The sequence below is a fragment of the Leptopilina heterotoma genome, unplaced genomic scaffold (assembly GCF_015476425.1).
Source record: "Leptopilina heterotoma isolate Lh14 unplaced genomic scaffold, ASM1547642v1 Lhet_54, whole genome shotgun sequence".
Taxonomy (NCBI): Eukaryota; Metazoa; Arthropoda; class Insecta; order Hymenoptera; family Figitidae; genus Leptopilina; species Leptopilina heterotoma.
The window spans coordinates 4,205,965-4,232,179 of record NW_025111118.1 but is presented as its reverse complement, the minus strand read 5'-3'; the positions used below and the strand labels follow the sequence as shown (position 1 = coordinate 4,232,179).

The 26,215-nt window shown below is 21.4% G+C and overlaps 1 protein-coding gene across 8 annotated transcripts in view; it reads right to left on the bottom strand.

Moving 5' to 3' along the window:
* LOC122508401 (glutamate receptor ionotropic, NMDA 2B) overlaps positions 1-26,215 on the bottom strand; it is a 200,811-nt gene that overhangs the window by 33,938 nt on the left and 140,658 nt on the right. For all 8 annotated transcript variants that reach the window (XM_043621707.1, XM_043621706.1, XM_043621705.1 and 5 more), the window contains 5 exons: positions 20,190-20,368; positions 16,882-17,296; positions 12,585-12,768; positions 11,320-11,458; positions 3,800-4,029 (listed from right to left, as the gene is read on the bottom strand). In XM_043621707.1, coding sequence (XP_043477642.1) covers positions 3,800-4,029; positions 11,320-11,458; positions 12,585-12,768; positions 16,882-17,296; positions 20,190-20,368 — 1,147 coding nt within the window. The remainder of the gene's footprint in view (positions 1-3,799; positions 4,030-11,319; positions 11,459-12,584; positions 12,769-16,881; positions 17,297-20,189; positions 20,369-26,215) is intronic.

Below are 26,215 nucleotides of genomic sequence, written 5' to 3'. Positions count from 1 at the left end.
TCAAATAAATTATTTTTATTCTTTTGTTAATAATTATTCTGTGGGATTTTTAAAATTATTTTTTATTACTTTTTTATTTTGTAATTATTTTTTACTATTATTATTTTTATTTCGTTATAATTTTTCTAATTACTTTTTTTTATTTTGTAATTATTTTTTACTATTATTATTTTTATTTCGTTATAATTTTTCTAATTACTTTTTTTTATTTTGTAATTATTTTTTACTATTACTATTTTTATTTTATTATAATTTTTATTACTTTTTTATTTTGTAATTATTATTTTTATTTTGCTATTTATTAATACTACAGAATAATAAATAAAAAAAACAGACAAATTATTTCTGTTCTGTCAAGTATAAAGAATTACTGAAAAATAGCAGAATTTCTTTTTTTTTTAATTGAAAATTTGCGAAAACTTTAGTTTTTTTTTTGACCTAGCCTTTATTAAAAAAAATTGTAGCCTTTGCTGACGTGACTTTGTCTTTTTGTTACTTTGCACAAGAAAGAGAAAAAAAAATTGCTTTTGTAGTGACGCGACGGAAAACCGCAATAAACTAGTCTTACTACTATAATGAACTTATCTCTCCTCTGACTTTACAATAGATTAATGGTAGTTATTAATTTTCCGAGGCGGATCTAACATTTCCGAAGACGATAACCTCTCTTAGAAATTGGATAATACCCAGAGCGGAATTGCGGGAAAGGAACATTAATATTGTTAACCTCACACATATATTGAAATTTTTTTTTTTTGAAAATTTTTTTCCCCCTCAATCGATCGTAAGAAGAAGCAGAATTTTTGTATATAAAAAAATGTTTCCAAAAATTATTTTTCTCTTTTGTCGTTTTTTCTTTTCTTCTATTACCTTTATTTCTAAAAGTAAAATTCTAAAAGTAATGAACTTTTCCCGTAAAATGTATGATTAAAAAATATTTATTTTTACCGCGATAAAGAGAAAAATTTTGTCCGAAACAAAGAAAAATGTTTTTAATGAATTTAAAAAAAACTCCATGTAATATATTTTTTCTGGTTACTTTAATAATAAGTTTCTTTCAGTAAATTTTTTTTCTGAAAAAATAATTTCTGTACAATAAAAATTGTTTCTAAAAAAAAGAATTTCTCACAAAATGAGAATAAATTTTTAAATGCTTTACGATTAAAGTAAAATATTCTAGTTGAGTGGAAATGACATTTAAAAAATACATATGAGAACTTTTTAATTAACAGAGTTGAAGAATTTTAATTTGTAAATTTTCAAAGGTTTATCATTAACGTGGAGGGACAATTACTGAATTTTCAAGAGAAAAAATTTTCAGTCATTTTCGATTGTAATATTTTTGTGATTTCTTTTTTTTTAATGTCGAGCAATAATCGAGAGTTTTATTTTTTTTCGAGAAATAAAAAATTAAAGAATAAAGAAATAAAAATAAAAAAAAGAAATAAGGATAGCGATTTCAATAATAAAAAAATTGTTCATTCCTTCATTTTGGAAAAATTTTCTCTGCACTTGACTCAACAAAGTATTGTAATTAAAAATTTTCAAGAACCCATTAAAATTGTCTCTCATTTTGACGAATATAATGAATTTGAATCTAAAAAATTTTTATTGTTTTCAATTGTTTTTAATAATGAAAAGAGTTTTCAAATTGTAAAAAAGTCAATATAATTTATTTTAGTAGAAGTTGAAAATTTAAGTTTACATTAAGTGCATCTAAGGAGTAAATAAGTAAATTTAATTTACCGTAAACTGTAAAATGAGAAACGTCAGTTCATTTCAGTAACACAAGTTCCAAGATTCGTTTTATAAAATTCAAAGAACGAACTAATATTTTAAATGAGTTTCATTCAAGAATTAAATGAATACGAAAGGAGTTTCATTTTGTGATGATGAAAAAAAAATGCTTACGAATTTTATATATATATAATTTTTTTTTCACTTGCAAACGAGACTCTCTCTTGAAGGAAATTTCTCCTTTTGTGTTTAATGGCAAATTATAACTTTTTAAAGTGATGAAAGGCAACATCAAAAGTTCACGATTCCTTTTTTTTTAAAGGACGATGAAAATGTAATGTATCCTTTTTCTTAATATATCTCCTGAATAGACATTTCTTTCTCTCAAAGTATATTCCTTGTAAAATGAGCGTTAAATTTTTTTATTACAAATTTATTTTTAAAAAAATGTTTCATTTTTCTTTAAAGTTTAAAGCAAAATTTAAAAAAAAGAAGAGACGAATAAAAAATGTAAATAAAAATAAAATAAAAACTATAAAAAAAACTATAATGACTATAAGTTTATAAAAAATGAATAATAATAGAAAAATATAAATCAAATAAAAATATAGAAATAAACAAATAAAGCAAGGAAATTATAAAAAATAAAAACATTAAAAAGTAATAAAAATAACAAATAAAAAATAATAAACAATAAATTATAAAATGAACGAATGCAGAAATAAAAAATAAAGATGTAAATAAAATTAGTTATAAACAATAGTAGAAAATTAAGTAAATGGAAATAAAAATAAAAAAATAATGAAAGAACTGAAAATAAAAAAAATAAATTAAAAACTATTCTCTTGGAAAGTATCGACAGTATAAAATATAGATTTTTATCTTAAAAAGTAGACTTTACATTTTTTTTTTTTCGTTAAATTTCTTTAAAAGCAGTTTTACAAATAATCGCCATAAAAAGATGAGAAGGGGCAAAAAAATGAGACAATAGTCGCATATATTCTACAAAGAATATCATTGTGTGGAAAAGTTTCTATGAAACCAAAAGATGTCATAAAATTTTAAACACGGAAATGAGATTTTCACGAAAGGGAAATAAAATTCGCTTGATAATTCCGGAAAAAACTTTTAAAGAATAAATGCTTCGAATTTATGTTTTTCTAAAAAGTTCCACTTGAAACGTGTGACAAACAAATATAATAAACATTTTCAAAAAAAAAAGAAAAAAAAAAGGAAAAGAGAAAACTTTCTTTAAGAAAATTTTGTTGAAATATTTAACGACGAAATTTCTCGATTCACACAAAAGAAAATCAGGTACTATTCATAGAATAATAATTTCTTAATTTTTCAGAAAGAGTAGAGAAAATTTAACAAAGTTGTAAATATTTTCTTTTACTTTATTTTCAAAAAATTGTTTTCTTTTTTTTTCTTTCTTATGTATTTTTTTGTCTCTCATTTTCTGTTTTTTTTAATTATTTCTCTCTCTTTTAATTTTTTTTTCTTTTTTTTCTCTCATTTTCTATTTTTTTTTAAGTTTTTCCCTCTTTTATAATTTCTTTTTCAGGTTTTCTTTTTTCAGGTTTTAAATATTAAATATAAGAATGAGAATATTTTTATCACGTTCTATTTTGATAATTTCTAGTCGGTATTTATTAGTCGTAAAGTAGTAAGTGCCTGTTTTTGTTCAGACAATTAGTAGTTAAACCATTGTTTTCGTTTACCGCAGACTTAATATTTTTTCCGTCTGACCTAAAATCGACTGTTTCACTGCGAAGACTTAACTATCAGCAGAGAGCAATAAAAAAAAACGTTTATTACCCACAAAATAAATCTACTGAATATTTTTTTATAGAAAAAAAAGTAAATAAACAAACCAGTAAATAAATAAATTACTTAATAAAAGTAAAAGAAATTAAAAATTATGTCTTTTTTTTATGAACAAAATAAAAATTGACGAGGGATTAAAAATAAAAAAAAAATTGAAATTCACTGTCGAGAAAATAAACTGTAGGGAAAAAATTATTAATATGAAAAAAAAAATGTTTTTTTGAAAAGCACTTACTCAACCATATCAGCTTCTTTAGCAACTCGACAATGTACTCCTCGATCCATCAAGCATTTGCCAGTCACTGGATCCGGTGGTGCCAGATTGATGTAAGGTGGTTCCTCCAAAAACGTGATTTTCAAATAAAATTTCTCCGGCACACCCTGAGGTGGTGTATGTGTATTACCCGGCCACACTATATCCTTTATATACAAACCCTCTTTTTCCCATGATTTCCACGCTCCAATCTGAAATTAAACGAAAAAAACAAAAATTTATTTATTTAATATAGAAATTTTAATTAAAAATTAAATTAAATTAAAAATATTAAAATTTTATTTAAATAAAAAAAAATGTATAAATTATCATCGATTATCGTGGAAATTACAATAAAGTCTTACAATTATGATAAAAATAATAATATCAAATTACACCCAAGTGTTAAAGTTCAAATCGTAATAAAACAAATGGAAAGTGAAATAGACACGAAAGAAAATCGATTTAAACGTAAAGTTAATTGTAAATAAAATTTACAACTAGCGTGTCAGCTTTGGAATTTATTTGATGCAGTTTGTGTTCTATGTTTAATTGTTGACGATAAATTAATGCTACAGTGAATACGTCTACAATAGCAATTAAAATTCAGTGAGTGTGAAACTTTCGACACTATACAATCGTTTATTATTATCAGTTGGCACAATAAAAGAAAATTTATTTTATTTATATAAATGACAAATAAAAAAATATGGAAAATTAATAAAACTTTATTAACTCGTTATTGCCATCATTTTTTGTTTTTATTTTTTTGCTTCAAAAAACAAACGTTTATATGGAATAAATAAACAGTAGTAAAAAGTAAATCATTAATAAGAATAAATAAAAAACAAACAATTTAAAAAATTAAACGAATAATAAAAGAAAGGAATAACAATAAAAAGTGAATCATTAATAAAATAAATAATAAAACAAACTAAAAATACCTATAATTTTGAATATAATGGAAAAAAAAATAACAGAAAATTTTTTGGTTTGATTAATAAACGATTTATAAATAAAAAAAATATTCAAGTTATAGTTTATTTTAAATAAATAATAATTAATCTTGGTTTTGTTTTAAATCTTCGGTTACATGTATACATATTTGATTTTTGTTTCACATAGCCAGATGACATGAACAGATAATTTAATTTTTTTTTGTTTATATGTCATGTTTTTATGATACCCTTCATAAAAAGAATTATATAATCTTTTGGGATTAATGTATCAAAAGTCGATATGAGAATGAAAAATATTAAAATATTATACACGTAAACTCGTAAAAATGTAAATTTTTTTTTTATGTTCACACATAAATAATAAATAGGGGATTTTATATAATATTCGATAAGGAAATAAACAAAATCGATATTCACCTCGACAAATATTTTTTTGTCATATTTCACATTCTCTGGACTTAATCAAACAAACGATATTTTTGTGATTGAAGATTCCATTTATTATTTATTTACTAGTTTTATATTCAATTAAATATATTTTTTTTTCATTACTTATCGTGTATGATTTTTTTATTATTTTTTTATAATTATTACTATTATTTACTAATTATGTTTATTTACTGATTACTATTGTTCACCAATTATTATCATTTACTAATTACTATTTTATATTGATTATTATTGTTTACAAATTATTATTATCACAGTAAATCGTTAGGTATTAAAAAGTGTTACAGATTAAATTAACACCAAAAAGGATTAAAATAAACAAATTTTGGTGTTATTTTTTACAATGAATGAAATTTTAGTTCATTAAATTTTTTTATAACTATAAAACATGAAGATATCGATAACTCCGAGTCAAAGACTCGGAGTCATCGATTTCTTCATATTTTATAATAATTAAAGATGACCAAGTAATAAAATCATTATTTTATATTATAAGAGTATTATACTTTTTCAAAATTATTTTCATTATTTCAATTTAATTATTATTTTCCACAAAATTTTTAACTACAATTTTACTTTATATGTATTATTTTTAATAATTTTCAAAAAAGTTCTTTGGCAATTTTCAAATAAATTTGTTTACAATATTCAATTTCACAAAATTTCAATTATTCCTAAATTCTTTAATTAAATGCATATATTAGAAAATAAAAACTTTAAATAATATAAAAGAAAATTCAATTAAACTTTTAAAAAAAAATTAATTTCAAAATTCAATTATTTCTAAAAATTCGCGCTATATTGCTTTTAATATTCAATTATAATCTAAAATTTTAACTGAAATTTATTTTTATGAAATGAAAACCAATTTTTATTGCAAAATTCTACAAGAATTTAATTATTTAAATGCAACAAAAAATAATTTATTGAATAATTGAATATTTCTCAAAACTAAATTCTCATAAAGAATTTTAGTAACAAATTTTTCAATAATTGAATTCTTTTTGTCGAATTTTATTAAAATTTGCATGAACACAATTACTTTTTTCAAAGAATTCAATTATAATTGTATGGAAAATAATTGAAACGCCGCAATGAGTTTTATGAGAATTTTCAAAAATTCATTTGTTTACAATTCAATTTTACAAAATTTCAATTATTTGGAAATTCTGCAATTAAATATATATTGAAAAATAAAAACTTGAAATAATTTTAATAAAAATCCTATAAAACATTTAAAAAGAATTACTTCTACAGAATTTTTTGTCAAAAATATGAAAAATTAAGAGTTTTACTGATTTTAGTTTAAAACTTTTTCAAAATTTAATTATTTCTAAAAATCCACGTTATAATGCTTTTAATATTTAATTATAATCTAAAATTTTAACTGAAATTAATTTTTAAAACTATTTTTATTAGTAATTTCTACGAGAATTCAATTATTTCTAAATAGAAAAATAAATAATTTATTAATTTCATGTTTCTTGAAATTAAATTCTCATAAAAAATGTTATCAACAAATTTTTTAAATCATTAAATTTTTTGGACGAATTTTAATAAATTTTTTAAGAATTATTGCATTTTTCGAGGAATTCGATTAAAATTGCATTAAAAATAATTGAAATTCAGCAATGAATTTTATTATTTATGAAAATAATTGAATTCCTAAAAGAATTTTATTATTTATAAAAATAATTGAATCCCTGTAAAAAAAGTTATTATTTATGAAAATAATTGAATTATTGCGAAGAAATTTATAAAAAAAATTTGTAAATAATTGAATTCCTGTAAAAATTTTTATTATTTATGAAAATAATTGAATGTTTGCGTAGAATTTTATTGAAATTTTTTTTAATAATGGAATTCTTTTGTAAAATTTTATTGAAATAGTTGATATTCAAAATCATTGAATTTTAAAAAACTTTTGAAAATAATTGAAATTTTGACAAGAATTTGATTAAAATTTTGTAAAATAATTGAATATCGGAGAAGAATTTTATTATTTATAAAGAGAATTGAAATTTTGATAAGAATTTTTTTAAATTTTTGAACACAATTGAATTTAGTAACTACGTTACTAAGTTAGTTAGTAAATTAGTAACTAACTTGCTAACTTACTATTCTCCACGGAGAAGCTAAATTCGTTAAATTTTTACAAATCGTTGACTTTGGTGTTTTATTTAAAGTAAAATTTCATTCATAGTTAAAAATAACACCAAAATAGATTATTTTAATCCTTTCTGGTGTGATTTTAACACTTCACGTTTTACTGTGATTCACTAATTACTATTTTTTACTGATTATTTTTATTTACTGATTACAATTGTTTAGTAATTATTATTATTTAATAATTAATATTTTTACTTAATATTAATAAGTAATAACACAATTATATTTGATATTTTAATATTAAAATTACGATATTTCATAATTTATAGTAATGAAAAAAGTAAATCAAAGTTATCGATTTTCAATAATCGAGGAAAATGAATGTGCGACAGAATAGTATATATATATACATATATATATTAAACTAAAAAAAATTGCTTATTCAAAATTATACTCTTTCTACGTGGAAAAAAGTGTACTTTTATTCCTACTTTTTTTTTAACTGCCAACCATAGCGATGTTTATTAGTCAATATTCTGCCTGACATTCAACCATCTTTCCTGAATGCACTTTCATATATCAAGAGATGGTACTTTATACGACAATATTTATTCGATGCATAACATCTCCCTCTCACTCTTTGATGTGTAAAGGACAAGAAGAAGCGAAAAAAATTAAATTATTCATTTGATGTGCAAAATTTTCTCGAGAGAATTTTAATTATTCTTTGGTTTTCCTTGTGCCCATATATTTTGGCGAATTTTTAATTTAGAAGCAAAAACAAAAAAAAAAAATGCACAAAATTTTGCATTGGAGAGAAAATGTAAATTATAAAATTTAATTTAATGAAACTGATAAAAAAGACATTTTTCATTATTATATTGTAATAAATGGAAGATTTTGATATTATTTAATATTAATAAATGGAAGATTTTGATATTATTTAATATTAATAAATTTTGAACCCCAACTGTGATAGTCACTTGTCATATCCAATTGTTTGGATATCTTGCGGAAACCTATTATGAAGTTGTGATTATGGGCACAAAGCCAAACTGTCGTGTTTCATAGGCCATTTGAGAATCTTATATGAAGGAAAATCTCATTTAGGAATTCTGAATTTTTGAAAACGGGTACTTTTTGCAGAAAAAACAAATTTTTTTATCTCCTCGCTTTTCTTGCAAAGTTAGAAACAAGTTATAAAAACTAAAAATTTACTCGGCAGGAAATTATAGAAAATTTATAATATAAACTTTGAGCGAAGCAATAAAAATGTAGTAAAAAAATAATAATGAGTAGAAAAAGTAATAAAAATAAGTTAGGTATAACAATTAATAAAAAATGATGTAAAACATATGGAAATAATTCGAAGTATTATCAAGAATTATTAAAGAATATAAATAAATGTGAAAAATACATTAAAATGTGAAATAAATGTAAAAATATAAAAAATAATTAATTTAAACAAAAATCAGAAAAATTTAAAAAAATAAAAAGGAATTATGGAAGGAATGTCTGACTAAAACGCACTGTTACTACTGAGGAGACTTAATGCAGTACTTATGGAAAATTTGTCTGACTTTTACTGCATTACACTACTTAGTAAAATTGCAGTCTGACTAAAAATGTATTTTTCTACTGATACTAAATTTACAAATATTCCAAATTATACCAGTCTGACTAAAATCGACTACTACTACTTAGAAAATGGTTACAAGAAATTAAAAATATTTTTCTGACCAGAATTGACCTTTACTACTGAAAATACCATTACACTAAATTGTGAATGACTTGTCTGACTAAAACTGACATTTACTACTAAAAAATAAAAAAATACAGTCTGACTGAAAATGTCTTTTTTCACTGATATTAAATTTACAAAAAATTTAAATAATAACTGTTGGACTAAAATTGACTTATACTAATAAAAAGATTACAAAAGTTATGAAATGATATTTGTCTGACAAAAAGTGGTCTTTACTACTTAAAGTATCATTAACTAAATGATGAATCGCTCGTCTGACTGAAACTGACCTTTACTACTAAAATTACAATGACACATAATTATGAACCACTTGTCTGACTGAAACTGTCCTTAACTACTAAGACTTTTGAATAAAGATCTTGTTGTTTTACAATAAAAAAACATAAAAAAAATATTTTAATGAAAAATGAAATATTCTAAAAACAAATTAAAAAACTCTAAGAGTAAAAAACGAATCAAACAATTTAAAGTAGTTAAAAATTAAAAACGAGTTAAAAAATTTTAAAAATACTAAAAGTAAAAAAACAAATAAATAAAATTTTAAATATTCTAATAGTAAAAAAAAACAAATTTAAAAATTCGATTAGTAAAAAACGAATTTAAAACATTTAAAAAATACTAAAAGTAAAAAACAAATAAAATTTTTTTTAATTTTCTAAAAGTTGAAAAAAAAATAAAAAACAAATAAAAAATTTTTTTAATCTTCGAAAAGTTGAAAAAAAATAAAAAACAAATCAAAAATTCTTTTAATCTTTAAAATGTTGGAAAAAAATAAAAAACAAATAAAAACATTCTAAAAGTAAAAAAGCAACTCAATATCAAATTCCCAAATATTAAAAAAAAATTCATATTTTATGTCTATTTATGGAGAATACGATTTTTCTCAAAAAAAAAAAGACAAGAAAGAAGATTGTTTCTTCGTTGTAAGGAAAGGGTATTTTATTTTTAAGAGAAGTGTAATCAGAAAATTATTGTTGGTAGTTTGTGTCAAAGTTTGAAATGATACTCGAGTCTCGCGAATCAAGTAAAAAGGAAAAACTTATTACAAACAAGAATAAAAATTCTCAGTATATGTCGAACGACCGAAAGCTTTTACAAAAGTGCTTCAATCTAAAAGGGATTCAACGAACAAATTACACACAGGAATTTATGGTTCATGACCAGAGAAAGTTCTTATAAAAAAAAAAAACGAAAAATACTTCTCTATGAGAAAGCAAAAATGTAAAAAGGAATATTTTTACCAGACAGAAATACATAATTTTTTTTTTTCCTCCTAATTTTCTTATATGTGAAGAAAAGTTTCTTTAGAATTCTCGTACCGCGAGTTTTAGTGCGCAGTGTATTAAAATTCGAAACGAAAGAACTTATCACAAAAATATTTGAATGTTATATAAGTTTTTTTTATTATTTTTCATTAAATATTTTTTTTATTATAATTTTTATTTTCCGTTCTTTTAAAATTCTGTGAATTCGGTACTAGTAGTAAAAATCAACTTTAGTCAGACAAAAAAAATAAATTTAATTTAACCTATGAAAAAGAAATATTTATTTTCTTATTAAACAGTTTTAATTAGTGCGAATATTTTCTAAAGCATTACAAAATAATTTTTACATCAAAATTCCGCAAATTTTCCAAAATACAAAATTGATTAAAAGTGATTACATAATGAAAATAGAATCTGGAAGTGGAATGTGATAAAAATAGGTAAGAAACCGCTATTGTGATGCGTGTTATTGTTGGAATGTTGGTATTTAGCGTATGTGAACCCACAGGGCATTTCCGATAATTGCCTAATTACTTGTAGCGGTTTGCAAATTAATACCAGACGCCTAGTATCAAAACAGCTGTGTGCATAATATTATTTAAAAAAAAAAAAACTTGAATTTTTCACCTAATTAGTGGTTTATGTAAACATTTAATTAAAAAAACAAGCAAAAATTCGTACAAGGTGTAAAAAAAACTGTATTTATTTTTTCCAGTTTTCTTAACTTTTCTTGTTTTTCTTTTTGTGAAATATTACAAGAAACTTGGAAATTATTTTTAATTTCACAATTTTCAATACTATAATGAATTACTTTTCAGAAAAATTGACAAAATTAATAATTAATAATTAAAATATATTTAAGACAATTTGCTCTAATATTCTAGACATTTTTTATAAAGTTGCGTATTTTAAAAAGAGATCTAAAAAAAATTTTAATACTTTGAGATTACTAACCTCCTCCCAAACAAGTTGCTTGCTCACTCCGGGACGAAGATTCATTATTTTTAATTCTGCAGCTTTAAGAACACCATCTTGCGTAAATTCGATGTTTGGTTTGCCAGGATCGCTCTCAACTGAGACGTTTTTTAAATATCTGGAAAAATATACGAAATTATTTTAATTGAAAAAAATAATAATAGATCCTAATGAGAGATTTTTGGAATAAATAATAAAAAATATTTTTATAATTAAAAAAGTATTGGAAAATAATTAAAAGTATATTAAGAGTTTTAAAAGGATGGAAAAAAATTGAAAGTCATTTAAAAAAAATTGAAAAAGCATTGTGAAGTGTTAAAAAATAGTCAAGATTATTTTTTAAGTACTTATATGGTCAAAATCGCGGAGCATGTAACGTAACAGTCTTTTTGTTTTGTTCATAACTTTTAAATAACAAGGAATTAATAAATTTTTATGTTTGCATCTTAAAATATATATTTTTTTTAACAATATTGCATAGGAATATAAATTTTTTTGTATTTATCAATTAAAAGTTATAAACGTTTTAAAAAGAATGTTACGTTACAAAAGTTTCGTTTTTCGCGATATTGACAATATTCTCAAATGCTTTTCAATATTTTCTAATAATTTTATTTCTTTATAAATATTTTCCAATCAAATTTTACAAAAATTTTCCAATATTTTCTATTTGTCATATTTGATATTTCTCAATATTTTAAAATGTTTTCCAATATTTCCAAATATTTGGAATATTTCTAAATATTTGAGAATAATTACAAATAGTTTTGAATAGTTTCCAATATTTTATTTTTAATATACGAATATTCATCTACAAAATAGAGAAATTTTTGTTTATATTTGAAAGTTTTTTTAACTAAAAGATGAATTTTTGATCTTTCTTCAATGATTGAAGAATTTTTAATGTCAATTTAAAAAAAAAATACATTTTTTACTACATAAAAAAAAATAGAAATAGAAAAGTAATAATAGAAAAATATCTAAAGAGAACAGAACAATTAATTTTAGAAAATATTTTGTAAACAAATAAAATAAAAGAAAAATTTAAGACATTGAGAATGGATCATTTTTGCGAAATTACGACTCTACTGAAGCATAAAATTTTATTTTCAACCCTCGATTTTTATTTTCCCCATTATTTTCTTATTTTAAAATTCAAATAGAAAAAATTTATGAATGAAATTTATTGACAATTTGTGGTAAAAATAAAAAAAAAAAAGAGAGGAAAAAAAAATGAAACTCACTTGAAAAATCGGTCTCCAGTGTCCCATCTTGATTCCCCGGGACCGTCACAACTCAGACGTGTGTTTAAAACAAGATTTGAGTTTGCAGGGTCGTTGACAAAATCCTCCACTCCATAAGCATATACTTTTACTGCCGTTGCTATTTCGTTCACCAAACTAGTACTACTTGTATTGAAATGAACGCCTGGAAAATAAAAATTTCATTATATTTTTCTCTGCAAAATAATAAAATTTTTCCTCTTCTAAAATTATTTTATGATATAAATTTATCCTTTATTTTTTCTATTATTTTTTTTTCATTATTAACAAAATGAAATTAATACTAATTTTTCTTTTTGCTTTTGTCCTTTTTTCCACCACTTTTTACTTTTTTAATTACTTCTTAATAAATTCAGTCTTTGAAGAAAAGAAAAAGACTAAACAGTACAGATTTTCAGTAACAAATAAAAAATTAAGACAAAAAAATTTATTTAGATTTGAAAATTTTTCTCTAGTTTGAATTCATCGGAGTTTATAAATATAAACAAATGATGACATTATTATTTTTTAAATTATTTTTACACTAAAAAATGACTACTATTGTTGATAATATAATTTCCTTTCAAAATTCTTATACTTAAAAAAACGAAATTTTGTTTACCACTAAACTACAATTAAAAAATATTTGTAATTATGTTTTAAATGAGAAAATTTTTTCTGAAATTACTTTTCAGAGATATATAAATAAATGGAGAATTAAAGTTTCTTCTAATCTTGTTTTAAGTATATATCAGAAAGACTTAATCTTTTTAGTAAGAAATCAAGTTGAGAAATGTACTTCGTGACTAGCGTGATTTAAATAATTTCCAAGGCACTCTTTAGAACAAATTATTTATGTGCACCAGGAAACCGGAAATCGATCTCTCTCCACGCCTCTCTATTCTTGTTTCCGAGAGCAAATTCGACTAACAGAAGACTTGCGGTTACAAATCTCGTCTATTTCATTCTATTTAGACAATTAATCCAAAACTTTGCCTGATTCGCTCTAATTCTTTAATTTCATTTCATTATTTCATTTATAAATCAATCAATTGTCTTTAATAATTATTTTATTCAATTCATTTAAATTTAGTAATTAATTTAATATTTAAATTATTAGCAAAGAAAGTAATTAATATTTAAACATTTTCACTGTATTTCTCAGTTTTTGGTAAATAATTGTTTAATAAATTTCTGTTAATGATAAACAAAAAAAAAAGTTTGTTTATTTTATTTATTTTCTTTAAACAGAAGTTATTTCCTTTTTTAATTGAAAAAACAGAAGTCGACAGTGTTTAAAACAGTAAATAATAAATATGAACAAGGCAATTTACGAAGACATCAGGACTTCGTAAAATCGAATTTTACGAGGATTATACATTAAACACTAAAATCCATTGTTCAATGAAAATTTTCATTAATGATGTCATTGATGCCCTATAAATATATAATGCTCCTAAAATTGACTACAATAATTAATTTAACACTGTCCATAGATTCTTGTAAATAACTGAAATTTATATTTAGAATTTAATTAAGCAGATTTCCATCCCGACTAAATAAGGAATAAAATCGTAAAATTTGCAATAAAAAGACTATTTTTCCCTTCATATCTTTTATTTTCCTCACGAAATAAAAAATAAACCCTGAGAATAATGTCCCACAAAATTTTTCCCTCAATTGTCACCACGAAACTTTATTAAATTTTACCATTTGAGTTTTTGGAATTTATTTGTGTTATTTTATTTATTTTTCATTTATTTCAATAAATTAATTTGTTAATTTTTGTTATTTTTTCTCTTTCTTTTTTTATTATTAGACAAACGTTCTTCTCAATGAATATGATTTTTTTATAATTTCTTTTAAATTTTTAGTCTATTAAATGTTGAACGTTTAAATGGACGACAGTATTTTTGTTACTATTTGTAATTTTTATTTTATCAAAAAAATATTATTTCCTATATAAAAAATAACAATTTTTCATTAACAAAATATTTTTTAATTAAAAATATTAAATTAGTTAAATAATCTTTAACGTCCGAGATCCATTATAAATTAATTATAAAAAGATAATTATTTATTATCTGTGTTATTTATTTATTTTTTTTATACCAAGACGGATTATTTATTTATTTATGGTATGTTTATTTATTAATTTTTATAAATTTTTATTATTTATTATTATTTTTTATTAATTTTTCATAATTGTATTATTGTATTTCATTAATTTTTCATAAATTTAATTTTTTATACAGTGATTCTTTATTAATTTTTAATTTGTTACTAATTTCCATTCTTCTATTATTGACTAGCAACAATTCGTGCGCTAAAGCGCGCGGCTAACAATTCAATTATTTTCAAGAGTGATAAAATTCTTCTCATAAAATTAAATTATCTTTCAAATTTAAAAAGAAATTCTCGTCAAAATCACAATTATCTTTATGTTTTATAACAATACTTTTATAATTTGTTTAATTTCAAAAAGGTTTAAAATTTAAATTTTTTGAATGTCTTAATTCCTGTAAAAAATAATAATAATTAAATATTAATTTAAAAAAGAAGTTATTGATGTTTTCGAATAATTTTACAATTAAAAAAATTCGTAAAAATATTTCCTTTATTTTCTAAAAATTTAAAAAGTTTCAAGTTTATTTTTAATTAAAATTTGTAATAAACAAATAGTTATAAAATAACAATATTGTAATTGAGAAAGATTCCCGTACATTTTCCCGAATTAAAAATTGTAGAAAATAATAATTGGTTTAAAATGATGAAAATAATTTTGAAAAAGTTACTGTAATAATATCATTATAATATAAAACAATGATTTTATCATTCGGTCATCTTTAATTATTATAAAACATTCTTATAAGTTATTGAATTTAAAAAGATTTGAATTTGAATGTTTTGAAAAATTTTAATTCCTACGGAAAAATAATATTTAAATATTTATTTAAAAAAGAGTTATTGATGTTTTCGAATAATTTTTACAATTAAAGAAATTCGTAAATAAATGTAACAGAACATTTTTCTTTTTGAGTAAAAGTTTTTCCTTTATTTTCTAAAAATTTAAAAAGTTTCAATTTCATTTTCAACTAAAATTTGTAATTGACAAATAGAATAGAATATGGAAAGTTTCTTTTACAAAAAAAAATGAGTTTCTGAACAATATTGTTATTGAGAAATATAAATTATGCATAAAATGGGTATATTTCCTATTTCTTAATTTTAATTTTTTAACAATTAACAATTTTCTCATATTTTTTAGAAATAAAAAGGAGAAAAATTTTAGTCAAACGAAATTTGTTATAGAAAAAACGTATATAATAATCAAAATTTTTTTATATTTTCTAATTTCAAATATTGTTTTATTATAAATCATGAAAAAATACCTGCATTGTTTCGATCTGTCAAACAATATTTTTAAAAAAAAAAGAAATAAACAAAAGCAAAAACTAACTTCAAAGTGTGGATAGACAAAATGAAAGAGTGAAATCCAAAGATTATTATAGTTAATTATTAATTTATTTTTAATTTTAAATTTAAAATTTTTTAATTTCTCAATTATTTTTATTTTTTTTTAAATTTATTTTATGAATATTAAGTTCCTTTACAATTTTCTGACTCCAAACTCTACACCATCGTCAGGGCATAAAATTTAAGTCTTTGTCTATTTTAATTATTACTTTCTGGTAAGATAATTATCCATTAATTTTTATTTTATTTATTGTTAAATTATTATTTATTATTATTTTAATTTTGTTTATTATTTTTTCGATAGACTCCCTGAAGAGGAAATTATTGAGATTTCGAAACGTTGGAGTAAATAAAAATTTTATTCACTGTTTGATTATTTTCCTTTTATTTGCCTTAATTTAAAAATATTAAAATAAACGAAAAATTATTTTTGAATTAAACATTCTAATTTTGATTCAATAAAAATTATACGTTTAATTCAATTATAAAATATATGCAAATCAAACATATTTTTTTGGTTGGCGACTTATTTTTGAATTGAAAAAAATTTTTTTTCAGTGTATAATAAAAAAAATACTTTTAATAAAGTTGGTTGAAATCAGAAAAGATCTAAAATAGATAAATACCGAAAATAATGGAAATTATTTTATTTTAAATTAATTGAGAATTGTGTTTGATTTAGAGAGAGAGAGAGAGAGAGAGAGAGAGAGAGAGAGAGAGAGAGAGAGAGAGAGAGAGAGAGAGAGAGAGAGAGAGAGAGAGAGAGAGAGAGATAGAGAGAGAGATGTTGTATAATACTGACCGAGCATTCCAACAGGGAATTGATGTGGTGTTTGCAGATTCTCAATGACGCTTTGAGTAACAACCCAAACGTAATTTTCACCCGTAATTTTGAGATCACGTGCAGCTTTCAATATGTGAGCTGCTTCTTCCCTCGTCGAATAGAGAAGCATTACCCTTGATTCACTGTTCACTAGTTCGTGAAGATCGTGAGGTTTCGTGACCTGGACGGCATTTAAGATAGTGAACTTGAATGTGTCTTGCATATCGGAAATACGTTCTCTCACTGCCTGAATGAAATCGTCATGGCCAGCGATTTGCGATGTCACAATACTAAATTGATGCCACTTGTAACGTTCCAATATACTTAACATGGCGGCAGTTTGATGTTCGAGCGATGGCGCCAATTGAAGTTGTAAACTACTCTGCGAGGCTCGCTTTACATTTTTTGAAAAACAAAAAATTTTCATTTATTATTATTTTCGTTAATTACGAAAATTATATTTTGCAAAAAAATTATTTTGCAAAATTATTTTTTTAATTATTTTTTCATTATTATTTATTATTTTTATTTAAGTAGTAAGAAACAATAGAAAGTAGAACAGAAAATTTGATATTTAAGTAGTAAAGAACGATTATAGTCAGACAATGACGTGAAAATTAAATATTTCATTAGTAAATGACATTTTAAAAATAATATTTTTAATAATATCTTTTAAATAAAAATTTCTTAGTTTATTTAAGTAGTAAAAAAGTATTTAGTCAGACAGGGATTTATAAAATAATAATTTAAGCAGTAATATAAATTTCCTATACGAGAAACATTTTGAATTGAAAATTTAAGTGAGGAAACACTATTTGAGTCAGACAAAAGCTTGTAAGTTGAATATTTAAGTAGCAAATGTCAATTTTCGCAGACAAAATTTGTAAATTCGAAATAAATATTTGCAGTCAAGCGACGACTTGGAAATTCAAGATTTCAGTAGTAATGAGTATTTTAAGTCAGACGGAAACTTGTGAATTTGATATTTCAGTGGTGAAAAGTATTTTTAATCAGACAGCAATTATTGATAAATAATTTTAAAAAATAATGAAGTCGTTAAAGAATAAAAATTTAATAATAATAATAATAATAATAATTTAATTTCGAATAAAAGAAAAATTGTACTCTGAATAATTAAGTAGTAAAATAAATTTTCTGCTAGACGAAACGTAAAATTGTCAAAATGATATTTTAGTAGTACGACGTATTTTTAGTCAGACGACAATTTTTTAAATTAATAATAAAGTAGTTATAACACTTAGAGTAAGACAAGAGTTATGCTATTGATATTTAAGTAGTAAAATACATTTTTTGACAGACAAAATTTTTAGGTAGAATATTTACGTAGTAAATGTCAATTTTGTCAGTCGAAAAATATTAAATTGAAAAAAGTGATAATGAATATTAACAGGGAGACTTGTAAGTTGAATGTTTCAGTAGTAATTGACATTTTTCGTCAGACAAAATTAGTAAGTTCATTATAAGTGATGAACGATCGTTCAAGTCAGACAAATCACTGCGTTTGGAATATTTAAGTAGTGGAGGTCAATTTAGTCAGACAAAAATAGAACCTAAAAAATTGATTCAAACTGTTTAAGTCAGTCAAACTATTGTGACTTAAATATTCAAGTGGTAAACGATATTTTAGTCAGACAAAAATCTCTAAATTTAGTTTTAGTAGTAAAGATAAGGTTACAGTCGGACAAAAGTATGAAATTAAATAAAAAGTAGTAAAAGTCACTTTATTAGTAAAATACGTTCAAAAATTCGGTTTCAGTAGTAAAGGTCAGTGTTTGTCAGACAAAATTGAGTGATTTAAATTAAAACCTAAATAGAATTAGTAGAAGACAATTTTATGTCAAACAAAACCTTCTATACTCTAACAATAGTAAAAATCAATTTTTTCAGTCCGCCAACAAGTTTAATTACTCAAAAAACGTTTCTTAAAAAAACTAAAAAAATATATTTTTCTTCTAGTATAATTTTCTTTCTTTGAAACTTCAATGAATCATTGCAAAAAAAAATATCTGAACTCGATAATCCTGCGTCTTAAACTTTCGCACAATTATATTTCAGAGTAAGAAAATTGTTTTCTTTCGATTTAAATTAAAATTTAAAAAAAATTGTTCTCATAAAGTTGAAAGTGCGTTAAAAAAAGGCGAGAGAAAAATAATCATGGAAAAATAAATCGTTAGTGCACTTAAAAAAAATATTTCATTATTTCACTTGGTTAAATATATCAATGCGCACAGAGGAGACTTTAGAGAAATTGAATAATCGCTAGAAAGGTTATATCGTGGAAATAGAGAGTTATTACTCAATTTCATGAGAGCGGGAAATTTTTTTTTTCTTCTTTTTTTTTTTTGCTTCTTTGCTATGATGATATTAAAAATTGTACCCGGCTTAAAGCAATCAAGTGGAAATAATGAAAAAAATCACGTTTCCTATTATAACTCAGGGGGGGCATTTTTTTTTTAAATCTACATTTAATAAGCATATCATGTTCATTTAGTTATAAACCATAATATAGATTTATTTTATTTTTTCGCAACTTTTACCTAGGAGATAAAAAATTACTCTTTTTAATATAAACAACTAATTTAGTTTTACGCTTCTTTTTACAAACAGTTTCTTTTTACATAAAAAAACAACTTTGAAATATTTTTATTTGTGGAAAAATTTTTTTTTTTAGAATTTCAAAACCGATATCAAACATTTTTAAAACATTTTTTTTTAATCCCAAAGGAATTTTCCTTTAGGATTAAAAAAAAATGTTTTTAAAATATAATAATTCTTTACAATTATTTTTATTATAAAAATTTATTTTAAAAAAGAAAACAAAAAACAGGCAGCATTTTTTTGATGACTCAAAACTAGTTACTGAGTAAGATAAAAATTATAAATAATATGCTTTTTTTATAATACTGTACAGCAGATTGTCTGAATAATATAAAAATTTTATAGATAAGTCTAATTTAAAAAAAAAATGTGCTGTAGAGAACGTTCACAATTTTTTCTGCTGACTTAGTAAATGTTTCTGAGGAAGAGAAAAAATTATAAACAATAATTGTTGATAATAATGCCGCTCTATAATGCTGATTTTACAAATTTACAAAAAGAGAAGCAACTTCATTTTTTTTAAATTTGATAAATATTTTTTTTTTTTTTATAGAATAAATTTGTGTTGATTCCTGTTTTTTTCTGCGATAGAGTGCTAGTTTTGAAAATAAGATATTCACCCCAGTTTCTTTTTTTAAAGGAATATATAAATAAAATATTGAACCTACCCTTTCAAGACCCGAATTATCGGCATTCCATGCTATCACAGGTATTCCCAAGTAACCAGCCAGTTGTAGAAAGTATTGAGCGCTGGCCGTACTCCTCCCATATTGTTCATAGTTCATGAGATAAAGGATAGCAGATACATTGAACATGAGAAAGTCCTTACATAAAGAATCCAGAATATCTGCAACATTGAGAAAATTTTTTTCATTTTATTATTATATTGTTCTTATTATTTTTATTGTTTTTATTATTATTACGATTATTATTCTCATTACGATTATTGTTAGTACGATTATTATTGCTACTATTATTTAAGTATCATTAGGATTGTTTTTATTTTTATATTTTTATTAATATTATTTTTTCTATTACGATTTTTATTTTTATTTTTATTTTTATTATTATCATTTTTAAGATTACATTTTCTATTACCTCTTTTTTATTAACATTTTTATTGTTACCATTTTTCTTAGTATTACTTTTACTAGAGTAAAAATATTTTATCTGTAACTACAAATTTTATTATAATAGCGAAATTTTTAGTTGTTTCAGTGAAGATTTTCGCTATTCTAGAGAAAATTTTATGCAATAAAAATTAAGTTTAATAAAATTTACGTTTCTAATTATGAAATAGATTTCATTTAAAATATAATTTTTTAATTGGCTGATTATTTTTGTATTAAAAAATTTTTTTCTCAGTGTAAGCGTAAGTATAATTTTAGCCACAATAAACAATGTGGTAAATATAATAGAATTTTAATATTCCTTTAAACTACTAATACTTGTTGACATACTTTTTTTTATAAATAGCGCAAAATAGGATCATGTATAATATTTAATTTTCCCGATGCATTTTTTCTATTGACTGAAAAGAATCGTTATTTATTTATTTTTGTAGAAAATATATTTTTATCAAATCTATAAATAAATACATTATATATGAAGAACAATAGAAAACTTTGACCAGCATTTGTCAATTCTTTTTTAGTACAATTGGATCCGAACTTGATAGATTGGTAAGAGGGCAAAAAAATTGAGTTTTGTCAATTTAATATCTGCTATCGTATTTCTTTTCTGGTTCATTCTTCCTTTTTTCATATGCTCTTTCAAAATTTTCTATCTGTTTTTAACTCGGGATTAAAAAGACCAAAAGTATTTTTTATAATAGTTACATAATATTCTATAATATTCCATATTTACTAATTTTAGAGTAAAATTAGTAAAAATATTTACTAATTTGAATAAGTGACTGACATTTTACTTTTGAATTACTAAATTTTACTAATAATTTAGTAGAAATGACTATTTATTAGTAAAATTTACTAATTCAAAAGCAAAAAGTCAGTCACTAATTTAAATTGATAAAAAATGCTACTAATTCTAAAGAGTATGTTATATTTTAAAAATCATTTTTAAATAAAAAATTTTTTTTTTGAAAAAAGTTACTTCTTGTTGTTTTTTATATTAAATTGCCATTGAATTATTATTAAATTATTAAATTTAATAAGTCAATTATTAAATTGACAAGGACATAATTTTTAAAAATATAGTTAAACATTAAGTGGTAAAAAAGATTTGAGTCGGACACGAAAAAGTGAAGTTAGTAAAATTTTTATAAACATTATTGAAAAGTAAGTAGTACGAACAATTTTAGTCAGACTTCAATTAGTTTCAAAAAACAATTGAAAATTAAGTAGTACAAGTGATTTTAGCCAGTCGTCAATTAATTCCTGAAATATAATTGAAAATTAAGTAGTACAAACAATTTTAGTCAAACGTTAATAAAGTTCTTGTAAACGATTTTAAATACTAAGTAGTACACACAATTTTAGTCAGACATTAATAAAGTTATTGTAAATTTTTTCAATTATTAAGTAGTGCAAACGATTCTGGTCAGACAGTACAAAAAATTTCAAAATATCACCTACAGTTCAATCGTAAGTGGTATAAAAAATTTTAGTCAGACACGAGTTAAATGAATTTAGTAATAAAGTTCTTATAGACACATTTTTGTAAATAAAATAATTTTCTTTTTTGTTTGCTATTGAATTGAAATGATAAATGATAATTTACTATTATTATCATTATCACCCATTTACACCCGATTTTTTGAAATTTTTCTTAATTTGAAATAAAATTGTTCAAAAGTGAAAAAAAAATATTTTTCAAAAAGAAAAATTATAACAAATTGTGTTAAAATTGTAAAAGAAAATGAAATAGAAGAAAAATATGATTTCAGGAATAAAAATAATAAATGTTCTATATTTCAGATCCAAGGTAATTGTAAAAATTGATTTAAAAAGGAAATTTATTTTCTATCAGCTTTAAAAGCTCTCTCCGATAGATTTTATAGAGTATGGTATTGAAAACATTCTTCAATCGTAAAGGTTTCTTGATTTAGTTTATAGTATATTGTATATATATATATATATATATATATATATATATATATATACATACATATATATATTGTATATATATATATATATATATATTAGACAACACAAAGTCACTGAATATAATTAAGATAAATGTCTCACATGTCGACTTGAATGGCACACTTGAAAACGTTTATTAAAACGAAAAATGTTTTTCACTAAGAGAAAGCATCGCATTGCTCTTTATTTTGTAAAAAATTTAATAACGACTTTTTTGAAAGTTTACGATTCTTTTGAATTTTTAACATGTCCACAGTGTCTCAAGTCTTTAATTATTAAGAGCATGGACCAACTTTTTAAAAAAAAATAAATAGAAATAAAAAAAAATTATATAAAAAAATGAATTTAAAAACACAGTAAATCGTGAGGTATTAAAAAGAGTTGCAGAATAAATTAACACCAAAAAAGATTAAAATAATCAATTTTGGTGTTATTTTTTACAATGAATGAAATTTTAGTTTATTAAATTTTTTTATAACTATAAAACATGAAGATATCGATAACTCCGAGTCTTTGACTTAGAGTGATTGATTTCTTCATATTTTATAATAATTATAAAGATGACCAAGTAATAAAATAATTATTTTATATTATAAGAATATTATACTTCTTCAAAATTATTTTCATTATTTCAATTCAATATTTTCAAAAAATTTTAACTACAATTTTACTTTATATGTATTATTTTTAATAATTTTCGAAAAAGTTCTTTGGAAATTTTCAAATCCATTTGTTTACAATATTCAATTTCACCAAATTTCAATTGTTCCTAAATGTTTTAATTAAATGCATATTAGAAAATAAAAACTTCAAATAATATTAAAAGAAAATTGAATTAAACTTTTCTAACAAAATTAATTTCAAAATTCAATTATTTCTAAAAATCCACGCTATATTGCTTTTAATATTCAATTATAATCTAAAATTTTAACTGAAATTCATTTTTATGAAATAAAAATCAATTTTTATTAGAAAATTCTACAAAAAGTTAATTATTTAAATGCAAAAGTAAATAATTTATTGAAAAATTGAATGTTTCTCAAAATTCAATTCTCATAAAGAATTTCAGTAACAAATTTTTCAATAATTAAATTCTTTTTGTCGAATTTTATTAAAATTTGCATGAACATAATTACTTTTTTCAAGGAATTCAATTATAATTGTATGAAAAATAATTGAAACGCTGCGATGAGTTTTATGAGAATTTTCAAATTCATTCGTTAACAATTCAATTTTACAAAATTTCAATTATTCGGAAATTCTGCAATTAAATATATATTGAAAAATAAAAACTTGAAATAATTTTAATAAAAATCCTATTAAACTTTTAAAAATTGAATTAATTTCACAGAATTGTTTGTCAAAAATATGAAAAATTAAGAATTTCAATGATTTTAGTTTGAAACTTTTTCAAAATTTAATTATTTCTAAAAATCCACGTTATAATGCTTTTAATATTTAATTATAATCTAAAATTTTAACTGAAATTCATTTTTAAAACCATTTTTATTAGTAAATTCTACGAGAATTCAATTATTTAAATACAAAAATAAATAATTATCAAATATCAAATAAACTTTGTTAAAAAAATTAATTTTAAAATTCAAATAATTCTAAAAATTAAAGCTATATTGTTTTAAATATATATAATTATTATCAAAAATTTTAACTGAAATTAATTTTTAAATCAACTTTTATTAAAAAATTCTACAAGAATCCAATTATTTAAATACAAAAATAATTTATTTGAATATAAAATTCAATTCTCAGAAAGAATTTTATCAACTTTTTAAATAATTGTATTCTTTCGACGAATTTTAAAAAAAATTTTAAGAATAATCACATTTTTCGAAAAATTCAATTAAAATTATATTAAAAATAATTGAAATTTACTGATGAATTTTATTATTAGTGAAAACAATTGAATCTCTAAGAAGAATTTTTAAAAATTTCTGAACAGAATTGGATTTCTGAAAATAATAGAATTTTTGCAATAATTTGCAAACTACTTCAAAATACAATTTTTTTAGTGTTTTTAACTCAAATTCTTCTATAAATTCATTATTTTTAATAATTTTTAAAAAAATTCTTTGAGAATTTTCAAATTCATTCGTTTACAATTCAATTTTACAAAACTTCAATTATTCGGAAATTCTACAATTAAATATATATTGCAAAATAAAAACTTGAAATAATTTCAATGAAAATCCTATTAAACTTTTAAAAAGAATTAATTCTACAGAATTTTTGTCAAAAATATGAAAAATTAAGAATTTCAATGATTTTAGTTTGAAATTTTTTCAAAATTTAATTATTTCTAAAAATCCATGTTATAATGCTTTTAATATTTAATTATAATCTAAAATTTTAACTGAAATTCATTTTTAAAACCACTTTTATTAGTAAATTCTATGAGAATTCAATTATTTAAATACAAATAAAATGCAAATAAATAATTTATTAATTTCATGTTTCTTGAAATTAAATTCTCATAAAAAATGTTATCAACAAATTTTTTAAATCATTAAATTCTTTGGACGAATTTTAATAAAATTTTTTAAGAATTATTGCATTTTTCGAGGAATTCGATTAAAATTGCATTAAAAATAATTGAAATTCAGCAATGAATTTTATTATTTCTGAAAATAATTGAATTCCTAAAAGAATTTTATTATTTATAAAAATAATTTGAATCCCTGTGAAAATGTTATTATTTATGAAAATAATTGAATTATTGCGAAGAAATTTATAATAAAAATTTGTAAATAATTGAATTCCTGTAAAAATTTTATTATTTATGAAAATAATTGAATGTTTGCGTAGAATTTTATTCAAATTTTTTTTTAATAATGGAATTCTTTTGGAAAATTTTATTGAAATAGTAGATAATTGAAAATGATTGAATTTTAGAAAACTTTTGAAAATAATTGAAATTTTGACAAGAATTTAATTAAAATTTTGTAAAATAATTGAATATCAGAGAAGAATTTTATTATTTATAAAGAGAATTAAAATTTTGACGAGAATTTTTACAAATCGTTGACTTTGGTGTTTTATTTAAAGTAAAATTCATTCATACTTAAAACTAACACCAAAATATATTATTTTAATCCTTTCCGGTGTTATTTTAACACTTCACGTTTTACTGTGAATGGAAATATAAATTTTATGCAGTTTTTTCTCTCTCTTTAATATGGATTTTAAAAAGAAAGTTTCTGTCAACGAACAAAATTAAGAAAGTATTTGTTAGAAATATAGACATTAAAATTAAAACTAGAAAAAATAATCGAGATCAAATTAATTAAAAAATAAAAATAATTTGTATTAAATCTATTAAGTTGCCTTCTCATAAATATTGAGTGCAAGAAAGAAAATATTTTTATTTTTTATAAACTAAATGTTTGAAAAATAAAATTGAAATTCGATTTTAATTTAATGGGAAATGAATTCAAAATTAAACATATTAATTTTTTCTATTAAAATTTTTTTTTTTTTGTAAACATTTTGGAAATAAAAATAAATTTCGAATTAAATTTCAGATAATAGATGTATAATTTTTTTTTTAATAAATCTTGAAACTTTGGAAAAAA